At 39.1% G+C, this 25,710-nt stretch overlaps 1 protein-coding gene across 8 annotated transcripts in view; it reads right to left on the reverse strand.

Moving 5' to 3' along the window:
- pax2a (paired box 2a) overlaps positions 1 to 25,710 on the reverse strand; it is a 123,778-nt gene that overhangs the window by 27,979 nt on the left and 70,089 nt on the right. For all 8 annotated transcript variants that reach the window (XM_062058048.1, XM_062058050.1, XM_062058046.1 and 5 more), the window contains one exon: positions 14,972 to 15,092. In XM_062058048.1, coding sequence (XP_061914032.1) covers positions 14,972 to 15,092 — 121 coding nt within the window. The remainder of the gene's footprint in view (positions 1 to 14,971; positions 15,093 to 25,710) is intronic.

The raw sequence follows: 25,710 nt of genomic DNA on the forward strand, positions 1-25,710 counted from the left end.
TTCTCACTAATAACAAGTGCACTTTTATTGGTAGAAAAAAAATAATATGAGAACTTTTTGCTCAATATGTTGAAAAATATTCTTAAATTAAGTAAATGCTAGTGCCGTTATCTTGACATAATGATATGTACTCGGCATTACATTTCTTGAAACCAGCAAACTTATACTAAAAACTAATTTATTGTTCTTAATGGAAAGGCAACAACGCTTGTTACTCTCGGGGTCTCCTAGCCGTTTAGGCAAATCATATTGTCTAAAAATGCATTTTTCCATTGATAACATGACATCATCGCGCCAAGTGCGTGCTCTTTCAGTCAATTAGTGCGCATATATACAGCCCGGCCCCCAGCCAAAATTGTTTTAATTGTAATTCTGAAGAATTTATCTGAATGTGCATGAACTATTTCTGTTCAAAATTGTTAGAAATGTTAATTGTTTAAATATTAACTGTCAGTTTGCTGTACTGTGCCAACTGTACTACTATATGAGTACGCATTTTCTATTGTTTCATTGAAAATAAAACAGCAAAGTCCATTTGGCCGTCATCCGTTTTAATTATGGGACACAATTGCGTCAAAGTCATGATTTTTTTTTTTTTTAATGCTTGAAATAAGACATTATTACTTTAAAAAAGTACGTTTATACTTGTGAGTGTTGATGACACAGCTTTGCAACAGTTGATATTCTAGTTTCAAGCATGTTCTACTCAATATAGGTCATAACATCTCAGCTACAAGCTGTAATATCTTACTAAGATCATTTAGGACCAAAACCCTTAAAACAAGTAAAACACTATTATAAAATCTGCTTAGTGAGAAGAATTATCTTATCAGACAGAAAATAAGCAAATATCACCCTTATTTGAGATATTTAATCTTACTTAGATTTCAGTTTTTGCAGTGTGTATAGTATTTCTTCAGCAATGGTTATGTGGTGACATCAATGATGGTGTTTTGAGAGGTAGTTATTGAAGTCGGACATCACTGAAGGCCTAGGTGGGAAACGCACAGCCCGCCCCTGCTATACAGTATATATCATATATATCAATAAAAATGTTTGCTGTGTACTCAGTTCTGTACACCAGTGTAATGTTTGCCATTGTCGTTCTGTCAAATATCCTTCAACTTTCACCCTGATTTGTTGATTTAATTGAAAAAACAACTAAGATATAAAAGCTAAAACTTTGATGAAGGTTGAAATCGCGAGCTTGTTGAATGCTACCTCACCCTGGCCTCTGTTTTCTCAACACCCGAGCAACTGTTGTCAGACAGACAGCGGTTGGCCCACAAAACAACTTACCGGTACCAACGCTTCGTTCAAGACCAGTGAACTCTGAAACTAATCAGACACTGCGTTGCTTATTGTCCCGGAGACGAGGCCGAGCCCCGGGTAAAAAGGGAGCCTGTCAAATCACAGGCCCTGATGATGGAGATGGAAGATAAACTCGTGCGGTCCTTTGGGACCCTTCTCCCGCAGCAAACACATCTCGAAAAAAAGAGACTGGAGACACTGTGGAGTTCTCTTAACGTCTGTCTCCAGCTCCGCAACTCCGCAGACCCCATCAACCATAGAAATGGACTGTTAAGAACCTACCCCTAGCCCTTCTGAGTGATGTGTTCAAACTACGGCGGTCTTCTCTCAAGTGGGCATTTTGTCTCTAAACACACTCCAAGGAACTTTGGAGAAACAAACCACTTTTCTGGCAAGTCTTGATGTAGCTTTATTAGCTTAAATTCTTCATTTAAAGACTACAATATGGTTTTCTACACCAAAATTCATCTATTTATTATTGAACTTCTTCTTATTCTCCAGATTATGGCACACTCTACTTTCCACATTTTTCACCCGATTCAAACTGTTCCAACTTCAAACTCTTCAGCCTAGTCTTTCCCTTGACAAATTCTAAAAATTCCCAGGTTTCCCAGAATTCCAGGTTCTCCGGGACATTTTTCCCATTCAAAATGAATTTGCCATTTTTCAACCGATTCAAACCATTCCACCTTCAACACATTCCACCATCCTGGAAATTTAAACTACCCTTTTTCCAAGACTTTCCAGAATTCCTGGTTTTCCATTAAACATTGAATACACGTAGTCAAAAAGCACGTCGTTTCAAGGTTGTATTTGTGTTGTAGAATATTGGTTGGAAAATGACCAAAACTCAATGGCCAAATCAATGCCACAACCGGACATTGACTAAAAGTAAAAAATCACATTGTTTCAAGGTTGTATTTGTGTTGTGGAAAATTGTGGTCCAGGAATTGATTAACGTGGACCCCGACTTAAACAAGTTGAAAAACTTATTCTGGTGTTACCATTTAGTGGTCAATTGTACGGAATATGTACTGTACTTTGCAATCTACTAATACAAGTTTCAATCAATCAATCAATGGTTGGAAAATGACCAAAACTCAATGGCCAAATCAACGTCACAACTTGACATTGAATAAACGTTGTCACGATGTTTCAACGTTGTATTTGTGTTGTAGAATATTGGTTGGAAAATAACCAAATTTTAATGGCCAAATCAACGTCACAACCTGACATTGAATAAACGTCAAAAAGCATGTTGTTTCAACGTTGTATTTGCGTTGTAGAATATTGGTGGGAAAATTACCAAAACTCAATGGTCAAATCAACGTCACAACCTGACATTGAATACACGTCAAAACGCACGTTGTTTCAACGTTGTATTTGCGTAGTAGAATATTGGTCGGAAAATGACCAAAACTAAATGGTCAAATCAACGTCAGAACCCAACATTGAATAAACGTCGTCAAAAAGCATGTTGTTTCAACGTTGTATTTGTGTTGTAGAATATTGGTCGGAAAATGACCAAAACTCAATGGTCAAATCAATGTCACAACCTGACATTGAATAAACGTTGTCAAAAAGCACGTTGTTTCAACGTTGTATTTGTGTAGTAGAATATTGGTTGGGAAATTACCAAAACTCAACGGCCAAATCAACGTCACAACCTGACATTGGATACACGTCAATAAGCACGTTGTTTCAACGTTGTATTTGTGTTGTAGAATACTGGTTGGAAAATGACCAAAACTCAATTGGTAAATCAATGTCACAACCTGACATTGAATAAACGTCAAAAAGCACGTTGTTTCAACGTTGTATTTGTGTTGTAGAATATTGGTTGGGAAATGACCAAAACTCTATGGCCAAATCAACGTCACAACCTGACATTGAATAAACGTCGTCAAAAAGCACGTTGTTTCAACGTTGTATTTGTGTTGTAGAATATTGGTCGGGAAATGACCAAAACTCAATGGCCAAATCAACGTCACAACCTGACATTGAATAAACGTTGTCAAAAAGCACGTTGTTTCAACGTTGTATTTGTGTTGTAGATTATTGGTCGGAAAATGACCAAAACTCAATGGCCAAATCAACGTCACAACCTGACATTGAATACACGTCAAAACGCACGTTGTTTCAACGCTGTATTTGTGTAGTAGAATATTGGTTGGGAAATTACCAAAATTCAATGGTCAAATCAACCTCAGAACCCAACATTGAATGAAAGTTGTCAAAAAGGACGTTGTTCCAACGTTATGTTTGAGTTGCTCAACATCAGGACCTAATTTCAACAAGTTCTCAAAGTTGTTTTAATGTCTTGTGCCTGCTAGGTGTGCAAGTACCTCAGCAACGCATCAAACTTGTAAAAAGTTGGTTGGAAAATGACCAAAATTCAACGGTCAAATCAACGCCAGAACCCGACATTGATTAAACGTCTTCAAAAAGCACGTTGTTTCAACGTTGGGTTTGAATTGGTCAATGTCAGGACCTAATTCAACAAGTTCTCAACGTTATCCTACCATGAATTGATTAACGTGGACCGCGACTTAAACAAGTTGAAAAACGTATTGGGGTGTTACCATTTAGTGGTCAATTGTACGGAATATGTACTGTACTGTGCAATCTACTAATCAAAGTTTCAATCAATCAGTGTTTTAATGGCTTGATGTAGTACAATCTATTGCAGACCTGGGCAAATTAAGGCTTTTCAATCTGGCCCACCGGACATTCCCAATCCCAAATTATTTTTTTTTAGATGTTTAAGATGGAAAGTGTAGCTGCCATTATGATGTGCAGTGATGTTTTCTAATGACCGTAAGTCTTCAACTATACTAAGTATTTCAATGGTTGGAATCTGCGCTTTTGGATGATATACCAGTTACTATGGTAATCGTATTAGTTACTATGGTCATCTAATTAGTTACTATGGTCATCTAATTAGTTACTATGGTAATCGACGTCACAGCAGCTCAGACGAGGCACCAAGCAGTGTGGGCGGGAAGCGTTTCCACAGACGCGGAAGGAGATTTTCACAACAAAGTTCTAACGCTTAGTGATATATCAGATATATCAGATTGTAGGTGGGTTTATTTTGTACCCTTGGCGTTCATATTTCACTGTTTGTTGCATTTTTGTTGCGTTTCACTTGGTTTTATAAAATATGTCGATCGAAAGGGGGTGTGACATTCATATTTTGTCAATATTCAGTGTTTTATCGTTCATAGAAAAATTTAAAATTCCTTTACGGTTTTTTAAGGCGGTCTGTCATGAAGTTTTTAGCATTCAATCAGACATTATTGTGAGGTTTTGTATTAGTGTTCCTAAAAAACTGTACAAACACACACATACACATACTATACATTCACGGTACAAACACACATATACACATACTGTACATATACATTCACTGTACAAACACAGATATACACATAATGTACATATACAAGTACATATGCACACATACACTCATGCACATAATCACGTTTCATCAAACATATATTAATGTTGTTGCCCTAGGGTAAACTGGGTATAACACGTGGCACTCTGACAAAGCTTAACCTATTGTTACTATAACAATCTACAAGGTTAATGTAGGTTACTTCTCTTTCTTCCCCCCCATTTTTCTGCATTCTTTCGTATCTCAAGTTATCATTGCGTATACGTATTGTTGCATTTGAACAACTGTATTGTTGATAATAAAGGTAAAGTATTGGTATTGTTCATTATCAATAGCGCTATTTCTATTGGTATTTGTATTGCTCCATTTTTAGTGTAATAATGCTCGTTGTCATTTCTGTATTATTTTTTATTTCCGCTAACTGCTTATTTGCTATCACTTTTACCATCATATTTGTACATGTCGTATTTGCTGATGTTGCTCTATTGTTGTTGTTGTTGTTGTGTTTGCTGTTGTTGTTTTTGTCTCTCTGCCTAATCCCCCTCTTGTCCCCACAATTACCCCCTCTGTCTTCCTTTTTTTCCTCTTTCTATCCCCTCCTGCTCCGGCCCGGCTGCACCAAATGATAATATAAATACATTTATTAAAATCAAATACAAATAAGGCAACAAGAGAAGTATCCCACACTTCCCTTTTGTAAAGTAAACCTGAACAGCCGATATGGGCATCTACATCAACTATATGATTTGCCTGAGAAGCTGGACAGGACATAAAAAAATTAAAAAAAAATTAAAAATTTAAAAAATTAAAAAAAAAAAAAAAATAAAAAAAAATAAAAAAAAAAAATAAATAAAATAAAAAAAAAAAAAAAAAAAAATAAATAAATAAAAAAAATAAAAAAAAAAACAATAAAAAAAAATAAAATAAAATAAAATAAAAATAAAGTGTTCCTACAAATAGATATACTGGCCCCCAGACACATTTTTTTCTCTAAATGAGGCCCCCGAGTCAAACTAATTGCCCAGGCCTGATCTATTGGGGTTTTTTTAAACAATGATTCTTACCTAAAAGTTAGTTTTTCTTTGTAAAAGGCATGTTACTTGTTAAAATGGTGATGTTTTGAGACGGCCAAGCACAGATTGAATGGATTCCAAATATTTTCAACAGGCAAGGCTGATTTGAACGAATCATGCTCGTAGGATGAGGTACCACGTTTTTTTTATGGGTTACTGGTACGTACACAATCGCAACTTTACCACACAAGACTAGCTCGTGTCGTAATGAAAATCATTCCTCAGGGGAGTAAATCGTCTGCAGCTCTTTCCGAGCCAACCGATCTCTCTCACTTATTCAGGTAAATAGAGGACACTATCGCGACGGCAACCTTGGAACACCAACCGGAGCTATATTCATTAATCATTCATCTTTAATAGATTATGCAAATTCCAGGACATAAAAATCAACACGATCAATAACTGTGTGAATTTTAATTAGGAGCAGAAAAAAGATTTCAAGAATGAATATAATCTCATAGCTGCCGCTCCAGTAAGAGAGAATAATTTATTGATAATTGGATGCCAGCCTAAGTGAGGGAGGCAATTTAGTATTTTTTTCTCCCAGCCTTGGCACACAGTCTTATTTGCTAATATCACGCACTAACAACCTACATCTAATCAGTCTTTGCATAGCTGTAAAAATGAAGTAATAAAAGCAATCTGAAATAAATGTATCCGTCTAAAACAGGGGTGTCGAACTCATTTTAAATGGGGGGTGGGGGGGGGGGGGGGGGCATGGAGGAAAAATCTACTCCCAAGTGGGCCGGACTGGTAAAATCACGGCACGATAACTTAAAAATAAAGACAGCTTCAGATTGTTATTCTTTGTTTAAAAAATAGAACAGCACATTCTGAAAATGTACAAATCATAATGTTTTTGTGTTTTACACTTACATGTTGCGGCTAATATCGTTATTTATAGTTTCTGAATAAATTATATGATAATGTTCATCAGTCAACTCATTTGTGTTAGTTTTTAATCTATCAAGATAAAAAAAATAATATCAAAATCAAATTACAGGATGTTATTTATGTAGTTTGCTCATTTTCCTCGACTGGTGGTTTACTTTTTGTACATATGTAGCATCATCTACAAAGATACAAAGAATAGCTATGGCGACATCTAGTGGACACATTTATAACAGCAGCTTCTTTCATTCAAAAAATTCGGCTCATTTTTATACTTAGCAAACTCATCCCGCGGGTCGGATAAAACCTGTTCGCGGGCCGTACGTTTGACACGTTTCGATACCTTTCGATACTTTTCTAAATAAAGGGCACCACAAAAACTTGTGTTCATTTTCCATCTATCAAGATAAAAAAATAATATCAAAATCAAATTACAGGATGTTATTTATGTCGTTTGCTCATTTCCCTCGATTGGGGCACTAACAACATGCATGCTTTGCTATTTCAACATCTAGTGGACACATTTAGAACAGCAGCTTCTTTCATTCAAAAATGTTGGCTTATTTTTATACTTAGCAAATTCATCCCGCAGGCCGGATAAAACCTGTTCGCGGGCCTTACGTTTGACACCCCTGGTTTAGACACTACAATAATAGACTAGGGTTTTGGTACCGGTACCAAAATGTATTTCGATACTTTTTGATACCTTTCGATACTTTTTTAAAGAAAGGGCTCCACAAAAACTTGTGTTCATTTTTCATCTATCAAGATAAAAAAAGTATATCAAAATCAAATTACAGGATGTTATTTATGTAGTTTGATAATTTTCCTCGACTGGTGTACTTTTTTTTTTTTTTTTTTTTTTTTTGGACCTGTCCAGCTTTTCAGGCAAATCGACTGTTGTACTAACATCATGTGTTTTTTTTTTTTTTTTACATATGTAGCATCATCTACAAAGATACAAAGAATTGCTATTGCGACATCTAGTGGACACATTTAGAACAGCAGCTTCTTTTATTCAAAAATTTCGGCTCATTTTTATACTTAGCAAACTCATCTCGCGGGCCGGATAAAACCTGTTCGCGGGCCTGATCCGGCCCTCGGGCCGTACGTTTGACACGTTTCGATACCTTTCGATACTTTTCTAAATAAAGGGCACCACAAAAACTCGTGTTCATTTTCCATCTATCAAGATAAAAAAATAATATCAAAATCAAATTACAGGATGTTATTTATGTCGTTTGCTCATTTTCCTCGATTGGGGCACTAACAACATGCATGTTTTGCTATTGCAACATCTAGTGGACACATTTAGAACAGCAGCTTCTTTCATTCAAAAATGTTGGCTTATTTTTATACTTAGCAAATTCATCCCGCAGGCCGGATAAAACCTGTTCACGGGCCTTACGTTTGACACCCCTGGTTTAGACACTACAATAATAGACTAGGGTTTTGGTACCGGTACCAAAATGTATTGCGATACTTTTCGATACCTTTCGATATTTTTTTAAATAAAGGGCACCACAAAAACTTGTGTTCATTTTCCATCTATCAAGAAAAAAATATATATATCAAAATCAAATTACAGGATGTTATTTATGTAGTTTGATCATTTTCCTCGACTGGTGTACTAACATCATGTTTTTTTTGTTTTTTTTACATATGTAGCATCATCTACAAAGATACAAATAATTGCTATTGCGACATCTAGTGGACACATTTAGAACAGCAGCTTCTTTCATTCAAACATTTCGGCTTATTTTTATATTTAGCAAACTCATCTCGCGGGCCGGATAAAACCTGTTTGCGGGCCTGATCCGGCCCTCGAACAGACTAGGGTTTTGGTACCGGTACCAAAATATATTTCGATACTTTTCGATACCTTTCACTACTTTTCTAAATAAAGGGCACCACAAAAACCTGTGTTCATTTTTAATGTATCAAGATAAAAAAAAAAATATCAAAATCAAATTACAGGATGTTTGCTCATTTTTCTCGACTGGGCCAATACGCGGTTTTTGCTATTGCAACATCTAGTGGACACATTTAGAACAGCGGTTTCTTTCATTCAAAAAATTTGGCTCATTTTTATACTTAGCAAACTCTTCACGCGGGCCGGACAAAACCTGGTAAAATCACGGCACAATAACTTCAAAATAAATTCAACTTCAGAATGTTTTCTTTGTTTGAAAATAGAACAAGCACATTTTGAAAATGTACAAATAATAATGTTGTTGTTGTTGTTGTTTTTTTAGTTTTTAAAGTAGTGGACTTGAAGTGGGTGTGGCATGGATGATTGTTTGGCGCCCAATAAAAGACTTGATGGAGGATTCTTCAAAAGCAAGGCTTCAGTCAGCAGATGTTAAAGCAGCATAAATCTACTGGAGCCTATCCCTATCTACTTAGCGCCCCCCTCTCCCTTGTGGAAGGGGCGGGGGGCACAGGTCCGGTGGCCATGGATGAAATGCTGGCTGTCCAGAGTCGGGACCCGGGGTGGACCGCTCGCCTGTGCATCGGTTGGGGACATCTCTGCGCTGCTGAGCTGTCTTCGCTCGGGATGGTCTCCGGCTGGCCCCACTATGGACTGGACTCTCACTATTATGTTAGATCCACTATGGACTGGACTCTCACTATTATGTTAGATCCACTATGGACTGGACTCTCACTATTATGTTAGATCCACTATGGACTGGACTCTCACTATTATGTTAGATCCACTATGGACTGGACTTTCACAATATTATGTCAGACCCACTCGACGTCCATTGCATCCGGTCTGCCCTAGAGGGTGCGGGGGGTCACCCACATCTGCGGTCCTCTCCAAGGTTTCTCATAGTCCTTCACATCGACGTCCCACTGGGTTGTGAGTTTTTCCTTGCCCTTATGTGGCCTCTGAACCGAGGATGTCTTCGTGGCTTGTGCAGCCCTTTGAGACACTCGTGATTTAGGGCTATATAAATAAACATTGATTGATTGATTGATAGTCGCAGTGCTCATGATTTAAGTTCTCATGTGTTTCCTGAGTTTATGAATATAATATGAATTTAATGTTGGTCAAGTCTTGGCTTTTTGCATGCGTCGTGTTAGGCGGCCCCCGGCCCCGGGCCCCCCCAGGTGGCTCGGGAGGCCACCTGCTATGCGTATGCTCCCCAGAGCGAGACTGCTTTCATAGGAGTCCGGCAGAAAAGGAAGAAAAAAAGAAAAAAAAGCACACCTTTCTTCTCTTGAGGCCCAACTTTCTGGGTAAATCCACCTCCCACATACTCAGGGAGGAAAAAAGGGGGTCTTTCTTTTCTGATAGCTTAGGGTCTGCGGAGGGGTGGGGTGGGGGGTTCGCAGGGATCATTTGAGAAGGGCTGATGCAGTTTTCAATCATGCTGTCCTCGTCTTTGCTTCTCTTACAATTATGGGACTTTTATTAAAAAAAAAAAAAAAAAAAAAAGGCTGGCATGTTAGTCTCAGTAAACCTAACCTCTCCTGGGAAGAGCTGCCACAATGAAGCCATATTTCAATTAACCGTCAACCTGGACGAAGCCACGGTGTGATCCAGACGGGAGGAGGTCGTGTGATATTTATTACACGGCACCTGCACCATTACCCGCCGGTTCACACAACTCTAATTTTAGCACTTTTTTGTCCCTGCATTTAATCTTTAAGGTCCTACTTCTTCTTCGCAATGAGGCACACTGCAAAAAGTCAGTGTTGGAAAACAAGAAAAAAAACATACAAAAATGAGGGGGTATTTTATTTGAACTAAGCAAAATTATCTGCCAATAGAACAAGAACATTTGGCTTGTCAAGACTTTCCAAAACAAGTAAAATTAGCTGACCTCAATGAACCCCAAAATACCTTAAAACAGGGGTGTCCAAAGTGCGGCCCGGGGGCCATTTGCGGCCCGCAGGCAGGCCTGGCCCTAACCAATCTGGCGCCCTAGGCAAGATTTAAGGTGGCGCCCCCCCCCCCCCACATCGGCAGTGAAGTGTATATACTCACAAGAAACCGAATAGCTTTGTCTTTGACCTTTTTTTTTACTTAAAGAAAGCAAATTAACATATTATATGAGAATGATATGTTATGATTATCTTTAACCGAATCACAGCAGTGCTCGAATTAAAAAAACAGCATTCCCTCTCATGTGATATTGCTTAATTAACATTAATGATGTGCACTTTAACAACTAGGCTTACAACTATACCTAATATATAAAGGGGTGGAAAAGTGACTATAACCTGCAGGGCAAACATTAGCTAACCTGAAGGCAATAACAATGTAAACAAAAAACACCTGCTTAAAAGATCTAATACAAATGTCCCTGAGGAATGTAAGGTGGGAGTACTGTAATTACCTAACGTTACATTATTATTTTCCATAACAATTTAGCCCCCTCCACAATATTAACCCGATGTTAAAACAGAACTAGCTATTTACGTTTGTGTCAAAGTCATGCTTTTTTTTTTCCATGCTTGAAATAACAAATTATTACTTAAAACATTTAATTTTATACTTGTGAGTGTTGATGACACAGCTTTGCAACAGTTGATATTCTAGTTTCAAGCATGTTTTACTCAATATAAGGTAATTTAGGACCAAAACCCTTAAAACAAGTAAAACACTCTAACATAAAATCTGCTTAGTGAGAAGAATGATCTTATCGGACAGAAAATAAGCAAATATCGCCCTTATTTGAGATATTTAATCTTATTTAGATTTCAGTTTTTGCAGTGCAGGCAGCCAAGCGCCGTGTTACTGCGGCCCGCTGTCAATCAGCGGGCCATCAAAGCCTTTGATGACAACGGGCGAGAACAGCAGCTGTCTCTTACGAGAAGTGTTCCCTTTCAATCTGTTAGCGGGCCGATCCAACTCTTACACCAGAAGCATGTTAACGGGGCCGGGTAGGATTTTTATCCCCGCCGATGATAGACTGCATCTGTCCTCTTTAGAAACTGCGGAATTGTTATTAAAAAAAAAAAAAGCAATTTAACGACCATAAGTCAGTAGTAATCAACAGGAAGGGAGATAAATTGCGGTTTATTTACGATTAATGGAGTTTTTAAAGCTCGGAACTTGAATCTATAACAGTGGTTCTTAACCTTGTTGGAGGTACCGAACCCCACCATTTTCATATGCGCATTCACCGAACCCTTCTTTAGTGAAAAATAAAATGTTGTTTTTTTCAAATTCAAAACAAAGTTATATGCTTTTTTTTTACTGGTGCACAAAATGAACCGTGCATGAACATCACCTTGTTCAAAGAACCAAACCAACACAGAGCATGAACTCACAACAAATGACACACCTGCAAATTAGTGTGACTTCTGCGGTTGCCCGTATACATAATATGCCGATGGTGAGAAGTTTTTATTTACAAACCCCGTTTCCATATGAATTGGGAAATTGTGTTAGATCAGGGGTCACCAACGCGGTGCCCGCGGGCACCAGGTAGCCCGTAAGGACCAGATGAGTAGCCCGGTGGCCTGTTCTAAAAATAGCTCAAATAGCAGCACTTACCAGTAAGCTGCCTCTATATTTACTAGCAAGCTGGTCTCGCTTTGCTCGGCATTGTTAATTCTAAGAGAGACAAAACTCAAATAGAATTTGAAAATCCAAGAAAATATTTTAAAGACTTGGTCTTCACTTGTTTAAATAACTTCATTAATTTTTTTACTTTGCTTCTTATAACTTTCAGAAAGACAATTTTAGAGAAAAAATACAACCTTAAAAATAATTTTAGGATATTTAAACACATATAGTCCAGTTCAAAGTGTGACATGATTTATTTAAAAATTTGAGAGTTGACTTTTGTATTTTACATGAGTTATTATTTGTACAAACATGGTGCAAAGTCATTCATGATTTGTTAAAAACTGTTAGTGGCTAGCTAGTTAAAATGGGATATTGTGATTTCACAAGACTGTCTAAGAAGTGATCATTTGAAAATGTTCAATTTGAAAAATGTGTACTTAGAGAAAATATAAAAATAAAGTGTTGCATATTGATATTTATCTGTTTCTATATATATTTATTGTGAGAAATCATTAAGATGATCAGTGTTTCCACAAAGATAAATATCATTAATTATTAATAATAACATAGAGTTAAAGGTAAATTGAGCAAATCGGCTATTGCTGGCAATTTATTTAAGTGTGTATCAAACTGGTAGCCCTTCGCATTAATCAGTACCCAAGAAGTAGCTCTTGGTTTCAAAAAGGTTGGTGACCCCTGTGTTAGATGTAAATATAAACGGAATACAATGATTTGCAAATCATTGTATTCCATTTATATTTACATCTAACACAATTTCCCAACTCATATGGAAACGGGGTTTGTACACGATGAGTCGGGTGTGTCTTGACCTCCGCGGCGGAGGCTCCGCCGAACCCCTGAGGCCAACTCACCGAACCCCTAGGGTTCGATCGAACCCAGGTTAAGAACCACTGATCTATAATGTTGCAGAATCTGGGTAATTATCATGCTGTGTTGTTGTGAGCCTTAAACTGGCGGGTAAAATGCGATTTTTAGTAATCTGCTGTTACTACCTTGATAGTCCGCACTAGTACCGATACCAAAATGTATTTCGATACTTTTCGGTACTTTTCTAAATAAAGGGGAACCACAAAAAATGGCATTATTGGCTATATTTTAACAAAAAAATCTTACGGTACAATAAACATATGTTTTTTATTGCAAGTTTGTCCTTAAATAAAATAGTGAACATACCAGACAACTTGTCTTTTAGTAGTAAGTAAACAACCAAAGACTCCTAATTAGTCTGCTGACATATGCAGTAACATATTGTGTCATTTATCATTCTATTATTTTGTCAACATTATTAAGGACAAGTGGTAGAAAATGCATTATTAATCTATGTGTTCATTTACTGTTAATATTTGGATATTTTACGTTTAAACATGTTCTATCTACACTTCTGTTAAAATGTGATAATCACTTATTCTTCTGTTGTTTGGATACTTTACTTTACCACAAATTTGGGCATCAATCCGATACCAAGTCGTTACAGGATCATACATTGGTCCTATTCAAAGTCCTCATGTGTCCGGGGACGTATTTCCTGAGTTTATAAACATAATATGAATTTAAAAAAAACAAAAGATGTGATGCTAAAAAATATCGATGTAATCATAGTAGTCCTTAAATAAAATAGTGAACATACAAGACAACTTGTCTTTTAGTAGTAGTTAAGCAAACAAAGGCTCCTAATTTAGCTGCTGACGTATGCAGTAACATATTGTGTCATTTTCCATTCTATTATTTTGTCCAAATTATCAAGGACAAGCGGTATAAAATGAATTATTAATCTACTTGTTCATTTACTGTTAATATCTGCTTACTTTCTCTTTTAACATGTTCTATCTACACTTCTGTTAAAATGTAATAATCACTTATTCTTCTGTTGTTTGGATTAGTTTTGATTGATTTGGGTATCGATCCGATACCAAGTCGTTACAGGATCTATTCATGTGTCTAAGGACGTATTTCCTGAGTTTATAAACATAATTTTTTTTTTTTTATTGTTGCGATGCCAAAAAAATATAGACGGAATCATAGTAGTATCGACTAGATACGCTACTGTACTTGGTATCATTACAGTGGATGTTAGGTGTAGATCCACCAATGGCGTTTGTTTACATTGTGCAGGGAATTCTGGTAATTTGTTCTGTAGTGTTTATGTTCTGTTGCGGTGCAAATATTATCCCAAAATGTGTTTGTCAATGTTGTTTAGTGTGGTTTCACTATATGACACATGTTTATGACAGTGTTGGCGTTGTTCATACGGCAATGTAAATGTACCGGTACTTTTCAGAGGCGGTGTAGTACCGAATGTGATTCATTAATATCGCGGTACTATACTACTACCGGTGTACCGTACAACCCTAGTACACATTAAAAGGCTTTTGTTGAAAAATGGAATGAGTCGGAACATGGTTGGGATAAAGTAGTATTGGGAAAAATTGTATAGAGGGATTTCAGAGGGTCTAAAGTGGGGTCGTTTTGGGTGGCTTCCCAAAATTGTATACATATTCCTACTCTTTTAGGCTCACAGAATCATTGACGAGAAAGTTGCCATCTGTTGAATTTGATGCTCTGCACTACCTCAAATGTTGCTAATATGGGATTCAACTTTTATTGTGCAGCTGTACGCTTATTATCGCACATTTTTTTCACTTTGGCCCCTTGGAAACAAAATATTTGGGCACCCCTGGTCCAGGTGTCAGGGTAAAACTTTGTTGTTTTGGTTGACTTTGCACAGTGTTTCTATTGTTAGTCGGACTGTACCTGTCACAACCGAGTAGCTCTGGGAAACGCTCGAGGCCAGGTCGGAACTGCCGCTGCCGGAGAGGCTCGGCTTCACGTCTTCCAGGCCGTTGTTTAGGGACGGGAGGGAGTACTCATTCGCCTGCATGGATGCAAAACAAATACAAATTACTGTAACACTTGTAAGTATATTTGAGTAGAAGCAGGGTTTTGCAGAACATTCCATAGATGCCAATTAGGATTCCTATAGGGCAGTGGTTCTTAACCTTGTACTGAACCCCACCAGTTTCATATGCGCTTTCACCGAACCCTTCTTTAGTGAAAAATAAAATGTTTTTTTCTTAATATTAATCATGAAATTATGTTATTATATTAAATAAATACTAATTAGGATATATTTTACAAACAGAACGTTACAGGAATGTACACATGATCCCATGTTTACATCTCATTGTGCAACATGTGAATGTTTTAGTGGGAACTAAATGGGATATCGGAAAGGGGTACAAATTATTTCCAAAGCAGGACCCCCACCCAGACATACAATACTAGTACACAGCTCATGAAAAACAATATGTTGTGTTACTGTCATTGTAAGTGGGCCAAAACACTTATTTTAGAAAATAATCCCATGGAAATGACTGCTGTCATTTGATTATAATAATAAAACATCCATCCATCCATCCATTTTCTACCGCTTGTCCCTTTTGGCGTCATTAACCTGGTATTTAGTCAGGTTTGGGACAGGTGTGCTGCTGGTGTGGCCACAGTGTGCACATCTAAGTCAAACTACCAATGATTGTCACACACTAGGTGTGGTGAAATGTGTCCTCTGCATTTGACCCATCACCCTTGTTCACCCCCTGGGAGGTGAGGGGAGCAGTGGGCAGTGGTGCCGCGCCCGGGAATCATTTTTGGTGATTTAACCCCCAATTCCAACCCTTGATGCTGAGTACCAAGCAGGGAGCTAATGGGTCCCATTTTTATAGTCTTCGGTATGACTCGGCCGGGGTTTGAACTCACAACCTACCGATCTCAGGGCGGACACTCTAACCACTAGGCCACCGAGTTAGAGGGAACATTGTTTGGGGGTATCCATAATACGCCGATAGGGAGAAGTTTTTATTTACACAATGAGTGGGGTGTGTCTTGCCTCCGCGGCGGAGGCTCCGCCGAACCCCTGAGGCCGACTCACAGAACCCCTAGGGTTCGATCGAACCCAGGTTAAGAACCACTGCTATAGGACATATTTACTGAGGATCCGTGCTGACTGTGAGAGGGATTTTCAACTAAATTGTTTTGGGGGGGTGGGTCACATTTCTAGAAAGCAAAGGGGCCAGCATTCGTAGACATTGGATTTTGCTCTATTTACTGTATGTTGTCAGAGTTACAGGAGCGCTCTGCAAAAATGTAGCTCTATGACAGTTTTTGCTGCAAAAATGTGAGGCACTCAAAAGTTTTTTTTAACTGGACTCGGGCAACCCGTTGACTAACCCAAATGATGAAAAAGAGAGGACCTGTAATGGAACCTTGCGGAACTTACTCAGTGGCCTAGTGAGATCGGTCGGTTGTGAGTTCAAACCCAGAGTCATACCAAAGACTATAAAAATGGGACCCATTACCTCCCTGCTTGGCACTCAGCATCAATGGTTGGAATTGGGGGGTTAAAACACCAAAAATGATGCCCGGGCGTGGCCACCGCTGCTACTCACTGCTCCCCTCACCTCCCGGGGGTGATCAATGGGTGGGTCAATGGGTCAAATGCAGAGAATAATTTCGCCACACCCAGTGTGTGTGTGTGTGTGACAATCATTGGTACTTTAACTTTAACACTACTAGTATAACTAAATAAGTTGAACACATTACTACTGACTACTACTAGAAACATGTAATTTAAAACATTTGTACGCACATACAACACTTAAGACCTTCAGTATATCAGTATGTGGAATTAAATTATGGATTAAGTAAAGACAACAAACAATGTATTAAAATAATCCACTTCAAGAAACTCTTCAAACTTAAAGTGTTTACAAAGTACAAAGAAGAGGAACCATGATAAACATTCTGAATTTATTTCATCCATCCATTCATTTTCTAGATAATCTTATTTATCTCACCATATAAAATATAACTTACTTCACTAATTTTTCTTTCTTTCTTTCTAATGTTATTACTTATGGAGTAAATTGTGAATAAATTGAGACCAGGAAGTAAACACAAGTTTTATCAACTGCTATGTAAAGGAAAAGGGGTAGGATTAAATAAGCTCTGCTTCTTCCTACTCCTTTTCGAACATGTTGAATAGAGGAACTGGAAATTGTGATGCATCATGTTGTATGCATGCATGTTCCAAATAAACTCAAACTCAACTCAACTCAACTGACTGCATCTGAAGTAAACAAGCTACAGCAACACCCGAGTTACGTAAATCATGTGACTGCCAAAAAGGAGAGGACTTAAAGGGGTGCCTTGATGAATGCCTGAGTTATAAATCACAAGTTTGGACCCCAGTGTTCTATGTTTGCTAGCAAGGTAAAAATGTCAACGCAAGGATCTGCCATTGTGTTTACAGCAGTGGCCAGCAAGGCCTTCTCTGCTGATTTAACATAAATCATGATCATAAATTGACAAAAGTTCATTTTATTTTTTATTTACTTTTCATAAATATACAAAAGTACCGCATTTTTCGGAGTATAAGTCGATCCGGAGTATAAGTCGCACCGGCCGAAAATGCATAATAAAGAAGGAAAAAAACATATATAAGTCGCACTGGAGTATAAGTCGCATTTTTTGCGGAAATGTATTAGATAAAACCCAACACCAAGAATAGACATTTGAAAGGCAATTTCAAATAAATAAAGAATAGTGAACAACAGGCTGAATAAGTGTACGTTATATGAGGCATAAATAACCAACTGAGAACGTGCCTGGTATGTTAACGTAACATATTATGGTAAGAGTCATTCAAATAACTATAACATATAGAACATGCTATACGTTTACCAAACAATCTGTCACTCCTAATCGCTAAATCCCATGAAATCTTATACGTCTAGTCTCTTACGTGAATGAGCTAAATAATATTATTTGATATTTTACGGTAATGTGTTAATCATTTCACACATAAGTCGCTCCTGAGTATAAGTCGCGCACCCGCAAACTATGAAAAACACTGCGGCTTATAGTCCGAAAAATACGGTATTCGTCATATTCTCTTAATGTCATACTAAGTTCCAATGTTGCTGTTTTTTAAGTTAGAGCTTTTAGCCAATCAGAATTCAGCTAGCTTGTCGCCAGCGCTGTATAAATTCTGCCGGAGGCCTTCTGAATCAACATTAGCGGCGGCTGTGCAGTGTAAACGAACAAAGGACCGTTGCGATCAGATCACGAATTGTTGACAGTAGCCCATCTATGTGGCCTTACGTCGAACGTGACTATGATTGGATACTCGCTTGTCACTCCCAAGTATCCAATCGAAAGTTGTGATTTACGAAAGCAGAAAGTGGCACCGGAGCCATACCCGGCCAGCGGAGGAATCAGCGGTATTCACTTTTTTAACCGACAAAGAAGCAGAGCAAAACGTTGATTAGGTGGCAGGTATATATTTGCCAGGGCATTTTCAAGAAGGATATTTAAAGAGAGGCTAGATCTTGTGAGACGAGGTCGGCCGACCACGGAAACGAGTTAAGCTGTCTTGGCGGTGAAATGGTTGGCCTGCCACTTCCACTCGAATCAACCAACTACGAGCGGTACCAATGGCTTATACGGCATCAAATGGCCGTTGCAATTTGTGAGTTCAAATATATTTTTTGACATTCAATATGTGTTTTACTAAAATTTTAACAGTACCAAGTCCGGTGCGGCTTTATTGATCTTTAAATGCGCCGAATAACAGCCCGTTTTGTACACTAGTGACAAATTGAGGCGATTCAATGCCCAGTAGTGCGCAAGTGTGTTTCTGCGTAGTATTTTTCAAGCCGTGGTCATGTGGCGACGTATATGATTGTATTTGAGAGGTATTTATTGAAGTCAAATCAAATGAAATCAAATCAACTTTAGTTATAAAGCCCATTTAAAATTTACCACAAGGGTAGCCAAAGTGCTGTACAATGGGCAGGTTAAAGATAATACGAGAACCGAGCAAACACAACACAACACAAACAGAACACGATAAAAAAATAAATAAATAAAACATAAAAACATAAAAACAGGTTCACAGCAGGTGTATTATGAGGCGCCATTGCAGGATGGCTATCACTCAGTGTTAAAAGCCATGGAATAAAAGTATATTTTTAAGAGAGAGTTAAAAACAGGAAGAGAGGGGGCTTGTCTAACACTCAGAGGTAGGTCGTTCCAGAGGTTGGGAGCAGCAGCGGCGAAAGCTCTGTCACCTCTAAGCTTCAGCCTTGTGCCAGGGACAGTCAGTAGCAGCTGATCGGCTGATCTTAGGGATCGGGTGGGGCAGTAAGGCTGAAGGAGGTCGGAGAGATATGTTGGCGCGAGGTTGTTTAGACATTTAAAAACAAATAGAAGGAGTTCAAAGTAGTGGCACTAAGTAGGACAGGGGTGTCAAACGTACGGCCTGAGGGTCGGATCCGGTTTTATCTGGCCCGCGGGATGAGTTTGCTAAGTATAAAAATGTACCTGAAATTTTTGAATGAAAGAAACAGCAGTTCTAAATGTTTCCACTGGATGTTGCAATAGCAATTCTTTGTATCTTTGTAGATTATGCTACATAAACTATATTGCCAAAATAATTTGGCCACCCATCCAAATGATGAGAATCAGGTGTCCTAATCACTTGGCCCGGTGTATAAAATCAAGCATTTAGGCATGGAGACTGTTTCTGCAAACATTTGTGAAAGAATGGGCCGCTCTCAGTGATTTCCAGCGTGGAACTGTCATAGGATGCCACCTGTGTAAGAAATCCAGTCGTGAAATGTCCTCGCTCCTAAATATTCCAAAGTCAACTTTATTATAAGAAAAGTGAAGAGTTTGGGAACAACAGCAACTCAGCCACCAAGTGGTAGGCCGCGTAAACTGACAGAGAGGGGTCAGCGCATAGTGCAAAGACTTTCTGCACAGTCAGTTGCTACAGAGCTCCAAACGTCATGTGACCTTACAATTAGCCCACGTACAGCACGCAGAGAGCTTCATGGAATGGGTTTCCATGGCCGAGCAGCTGCATCTAAGCCATACATCACCAAGTCCAATGCAAAGCGTGGGATGCATTGGTGTAAAGCACGTTGCCACTGGACTCTAGATGCCTTCTCTGGACTGATGAGTCACGCTTTTCCATCTGGCAACCTGATGGACCAGTCTGTGTTTGGAGGTTGCCAGGAAAACGCTACATTTCGGACTGCATTGTGACGAGTGTGAATTTTGGTGGAGGAGGAATTATGGCGTGGGGTTGGTTTTTCAGGAGTTAGGCTTGGCCCCTTAGTTCCAGTGAAAGGGACTTTGATTGCTCCAGGATACCAAAACATTTTGGACAATTCCCTGGGATGGCACTTCAAGTTCATATGTGAGTAAAGGCAGGCGGCCAAATACTTTTGGCAATATAGTGTATGTACAAAATAAACCACATGATGTGAGTACTACATAAATAACATACTGTAATTTGATTTTGTTAAAACATTTTTTTATCTTGATAGATTGAAAATTAACACTAGTATAATTTATTCAGAAAAATATAAATAACGAGAAATAAAGGTAGAATACTATTAACCGCAACATGTAAGTGTAAAAAAAAACCTCAACAACATTACGATTTCTACAATTTCTCAATGTGCTAGTTCTATTTTTAAACAAAGAAAGCAATCTAAGAACCCTTTAAACAATCCAACTTCATTGACAACCTGGTCTGGTGAAGATAAGGTCTTTTTAAAAAAACAAATTAAAAAAAATAAGATAAATAAATAAAAAACATTTTCTTTAATAAAAAAGAAAGTAAAATAATATAAAAACAATTACATAAAAAAATAGTAATTAATGAAAATGTTAGTGGACCAGCAGCACACACAATCATGTGTGCTTCAAGGTGTCATGTCTGTATGATCATGTATGGTTTTAGTCATGTTCGGTTTTGTTTTTGGACTCTTTTTGCGCACTTTTGTTTGTTTTTTCACCATAGCAACCCATTAGTTTTCACCTGTCATGTCACGCACCTGTTTCACGTTTTGAGTCACGCACCTGTTTTCACTGATCATGTCACTGCTATTTAAGCCGGTCTGTTTCTGTTGTTCGTCCTGGTGACATTATCTATCCTATTCATCCATACTACCTCTGCTACCCATGATATTCCTGTCTACTATAGTTCATGCTTCATGTCATGCCACATTAAGTGTTTTTGTTTCGTGTTCATAGTTAATTGCCTTTGTTCTAGTCTTTTGTTTGCATTAGTCAAGTTTGTTCTCCGCCATTGTGCGCGCCTTTTGTTTGCTTCCTTTTTTGTAGTTGTAGTGTTAAAATAAAATATGTACTTACATTCACGCCTTGCCCGCGCCAACTTTCCTTTGCATTCCGGGAAAACACAACCCCTAGTCCAAGTATTGACACAAGGACTGTATCCCTTGCAGACTGTATTGTTTTATATTGTAGGAACCAGACATTTAATAACAGAAAGAAACAACCCCTTTTGTGTGAATAAGTGTGAATGAGTGTAAATGGGGGAGGGACTTTTTTGGATTGGTGCACTAATTAAAGTGTATCTTGTGTTTTTTATGTTGATTTAATAAAAAAAAAAGAAAAAAAGAAAGCAATCTGAAGTCGTCTTTATTTTTAAGTTATCGTGCCGTGATTTTACCAGTCCGGCCCACTTTGGAGTATATTTTTCTCCATGTGGCCCCCGATCTAAAATGACTTTGACACCCCTGAAGTAGGACATAACTAAAGGCCTAGGTGGTGTTGCGTCGACCAGCTCTTCCTCCCAGGGATTTTAAGCTGCTGGTCACTCCCAAGTTCTTTTTATGGCACATAAGCTGGAGTTTAAATTGAACACCAGGCAGTAGTTGGTATTTTGTGGTTTATTCTCAAAGCTTTGAAAATAATGCGACCAGCCTTGCATAACCCATCCAGATGCGTGGCTCTATCCGGTCTGCTTCTCCCTCGCCCTCCCCGTTCTCTCCTACCTCGTTGTTTTGTCTACCCTTTGCATTCCAAAAGCTTCAAGGCCTACATACAGTCAAACTTTTACTTGGCAGACTGAATTGGAAAAACACTAGCTGTTTTGTAATATGACTATGGAAGTGAAGAAGTAACACTTAAGTATGGATATATGTAAAAAATCTGGTTCCGTCAGTGGGAAACGCACGACCCGCCACTGGTTAATTAGAGGAATCCCGAGTTTTGAACTGAACCCGGGGGGACCGGTATGGTGTCATTACCGGTCCATATTTGGCCTCCGGCTTGCCAGTTGAGTAGCCCTGCTCTATGATGTATGCACGCATTAGGGCCTTGTCTGAGGAGGAAGCAGGATGAGCGAGGGATTGGGAGAAGAGTGAAAGGACGGGGTGTCAGCTGGCGCTTTGTGCTCCACTGCAGTCATCCCTGTGACCAGTCAAGGGAGGAGACATTCAGGGCTTTGTTACAGGAGAGACATGTGGTTGTGGTTTTTAAAGCGGAGCGCAAACCTTCAAAAAAAAAAAAACGAAAACCGGATGACGAATCAATACATCGTGTTTTGCAAATTGTGGCATATTTATTTCGGTGCTGCACTGAATCCTTGCACCGTCCACGCTAAGGGTGTTTACATGTGTGATGAATCCTTTCATGTGATGACACCTCCCAGTCGGCCCCCTTCTTCAAGGGGATAAGCGTGTGCACACATTTGTGCCTTGCGAGTGCTCGTATCAGAGGGCATCTGTTTGTCTCAATGGGACGGGGGTCCCTCAGGGGCGAGCCGGTGACCCCGGTCTTGTCCGCCTCTATCCCAGATAAACTCTAATTGTCTTCTTACAACTGTTCCCTGGCACTAGGCTGGATGTTCGTCTCTATTCCGCCGGGCCCCCGCCGCACAAGAGCCATTTTGTCATGCAGATGAGCGGTGGGCAGGGCCCGGGCCGGGCCGGGCGGGCGGGGTGGAAAAAAGGGGGCGAGTGGCGAAGCACAGTGGGGTCCTGATGACCCGACCACATGGCTGCCAGAAGTGTGGGAGGGATGAGGCCTATTGAGCCTGGCCTCTTCAAATGGCTTTTTAATGCTCTGACGCGGACACCAGACAAGCCCTAATAGCGAGTGTACCCCGGTGAAAGAAAAGGAGGGGGGGATAATCTGTCATGAGACATGCAAATATAAATTAAATACACAGAGGATATAAGTAAAGGAAGTTAAATGAGCTCAAATATACCTACAAACGAGGCATAATGATGCAATATGTACATACAGCTAGTCTGAATAGCATGTTAGCATCGATTAGCACTCCAACAAGTCAATAACATCAACAAAGCTCACCTTTGTGCATTCACGCACAGTATAAAATGTTTGGTGGACAAAATGAGACAAAGCAGGAGTGGCATTAAAACACGTCTTTCTGTGGCAGCATCGGAGAAAGTTGTAAACAAACTACGATGAGTTCGAGGATAGTTGAAATTAATAGGACAAAACGGTGCTTGCCAAGTACTCTCATCAGTGAAGCATGTTTAATGTAAAAAGTGGGATTTCTAACAATTAAGAAGGTTTTTTGTCGTGTTTGTTCTCCTAGAGGGATGAGGCCTTTTGAGCCTGGCCTCTTCAAAACGGCTTTTTAATGCTCTGGCGCGGACACCAAACAAGCCCTAATAGCAAGGAAGTCAATAATATCAACAAAGCTCACCTTTGTGCATTCACGCACAGTATAAAACGTTTGGTGGACAAAATGAGACAAAGAAGGAGTGGCATTAAAATGCATCTTTCTGTGGCGGCGCCGGAGAAAGTTGCGCATGTAAACAATCTAAGATGAGTTCGAGGATGGCTGAATTGAGTAGGACGAAACGGTGTTTGCCAAATACTCAGCATGTTTAATGTAAAGAGTGGGATTTCTAACAATTAGGAAGGTTTTTTGTCATGTTTGTCCTCCAAGAGGGATGAGGCTTATTGAGCCTGGCCTCTTCAAAATGGCTTTTTAATGCTCTGACGCGGACACCAGACAAGCCCTAATAGCGAGTGTACCCCGGTGAAAGAAAATGAGGGGGGATAATGTGTCATGAGACATGCAAATATAAATTAAATACACAGAGGATATTAAGTAAAGGAAGTTAAATGAGCTCAAATATAACTACAAACGAGGCATAATGATGCAATATGTACACACAGCTAGCCTAAATAGCATGTTAGCATCGATTAGCACTCCAACAAGTCAATAATATCAACAAAGCTCACCTTTGTGCATTCACGCACAGTATAAAACGTTTGGTGGACAAAATGAGACAAAAGAAGGAGTGGCATAAAAACAGGTCTTTCTGTGGCAGCGTCGGAGAAAGTTGTAAACAAACTACGATGAATTTGAGGATCGCTGAAATTAGTAGGACAAAACGGCGCTCGCCAAATACTCCCATCAGTGAAGCATGTTTAATGTAAACAGTGGGATTTCTAACTAATTTTGTCATGTTCGTTCTCCTAGAGGGATGAGGCCTATTGAGCCTGGCCTCTTCAAAATGGCTTTTTAATGCTCAGACGCGGACACCAGACAAGCCCTAATAGCAAGGAAGTCAATAATATCAACAAAGCTCACCTTTGTGCATTCACGCACAGTATAAAACGTTTGGTGGACAAAATGAGACAAAAGAAGGACTGGCATTAAAACACGTCTTTCTGTGGCGGCGGCGGAGAAAGTTGCGCACATAAACAAACTAGGATGAGTTTGAGGATCGCTGAAATTAGTAGGACAAAATGGTGTTCGCCAAATACTCAGCATGTTTAGTGTAAACAGTGGGATTTCTAACAATTAGGAAGGTTTGTGTCATGTTTGTCCTCCTAGAGGGATGAGGCTTATTGAGCCTGGCCTCTTCAAAAGGGCTTTTTAATGCTCTGACGCGGACACCAGACAAGGCCTAATAGCAAGGAAGTCAATAATATCAACAAAGCTCACCTTTGTGCATTCACGCACAGTATAAAACGTTTGGTGGACAAAATGAGACAAAAGAAGGACTGGCATTAAAACACATTTTTCTGTGGCGGCTCCGGAGAAAGTTGCACATGTAAACAATCTACGATGAGTTCGAGTATCGCTGAAATTAGTAGGACGAAACGGTGTTTGCCAAATACTCAGCATGTTTAATGTAAACAGTGGGATTTCTAACAATTAGGAAGGTTTTTTTGTCATGTTTGTTCTCCTAGAGGGATGAGGCCTGTTGAGCCCGGCATCTTCAAAACGGCTTTTTAATGCTCTGACGCGGACACCAGACAAGGACTAATAGCAAGGAAGTCAATAATATCAACAAAGCTCACCTTTGTGCATTCACGCACAGTATAAAACGTTTGGTGGACAAAATGAGACAAAAGAAGGACTGGCATTAAAACACATTTTTCTGTGGCGGCTCCGGAGAAAGTTGCACATGTAAACAATCTACGATGAGTTTGAGTATCGCTGAAATTAGTAGGACGAAACGGTGTTTGCCAAATACTCAGCATGTTTAGTGTAAACAGTGGGATTTCTAACAATTAGGAAGGTTTTTTTGTCATGTTTGTCCTCCTAGAGGGATCAGGCTTATTGAGCCTGGCCTCTTCAAAATGGCTTTTTAATGCTCTGACGCGGACACCAGACAAGCCCTAATAGCAAG

The sequence above is a fragment of the Entelurus aequoreus genome, linkage group LG09 (assembly GCF_033978785.1).
Source record: "Entelurus aequoreus isolate RoL-2023_Sb linkage group LG09, RoL_Eaeq_v1.1, whole genome shotgun sequence".
NCBI classification, from domain to species: domain Eukaryota; kingdom Metazoa; phylum Chordata; class Actinopteri; order Syngnathiformes; family Syngnathidae; genus Entelurus; species Entelurus aequoreus.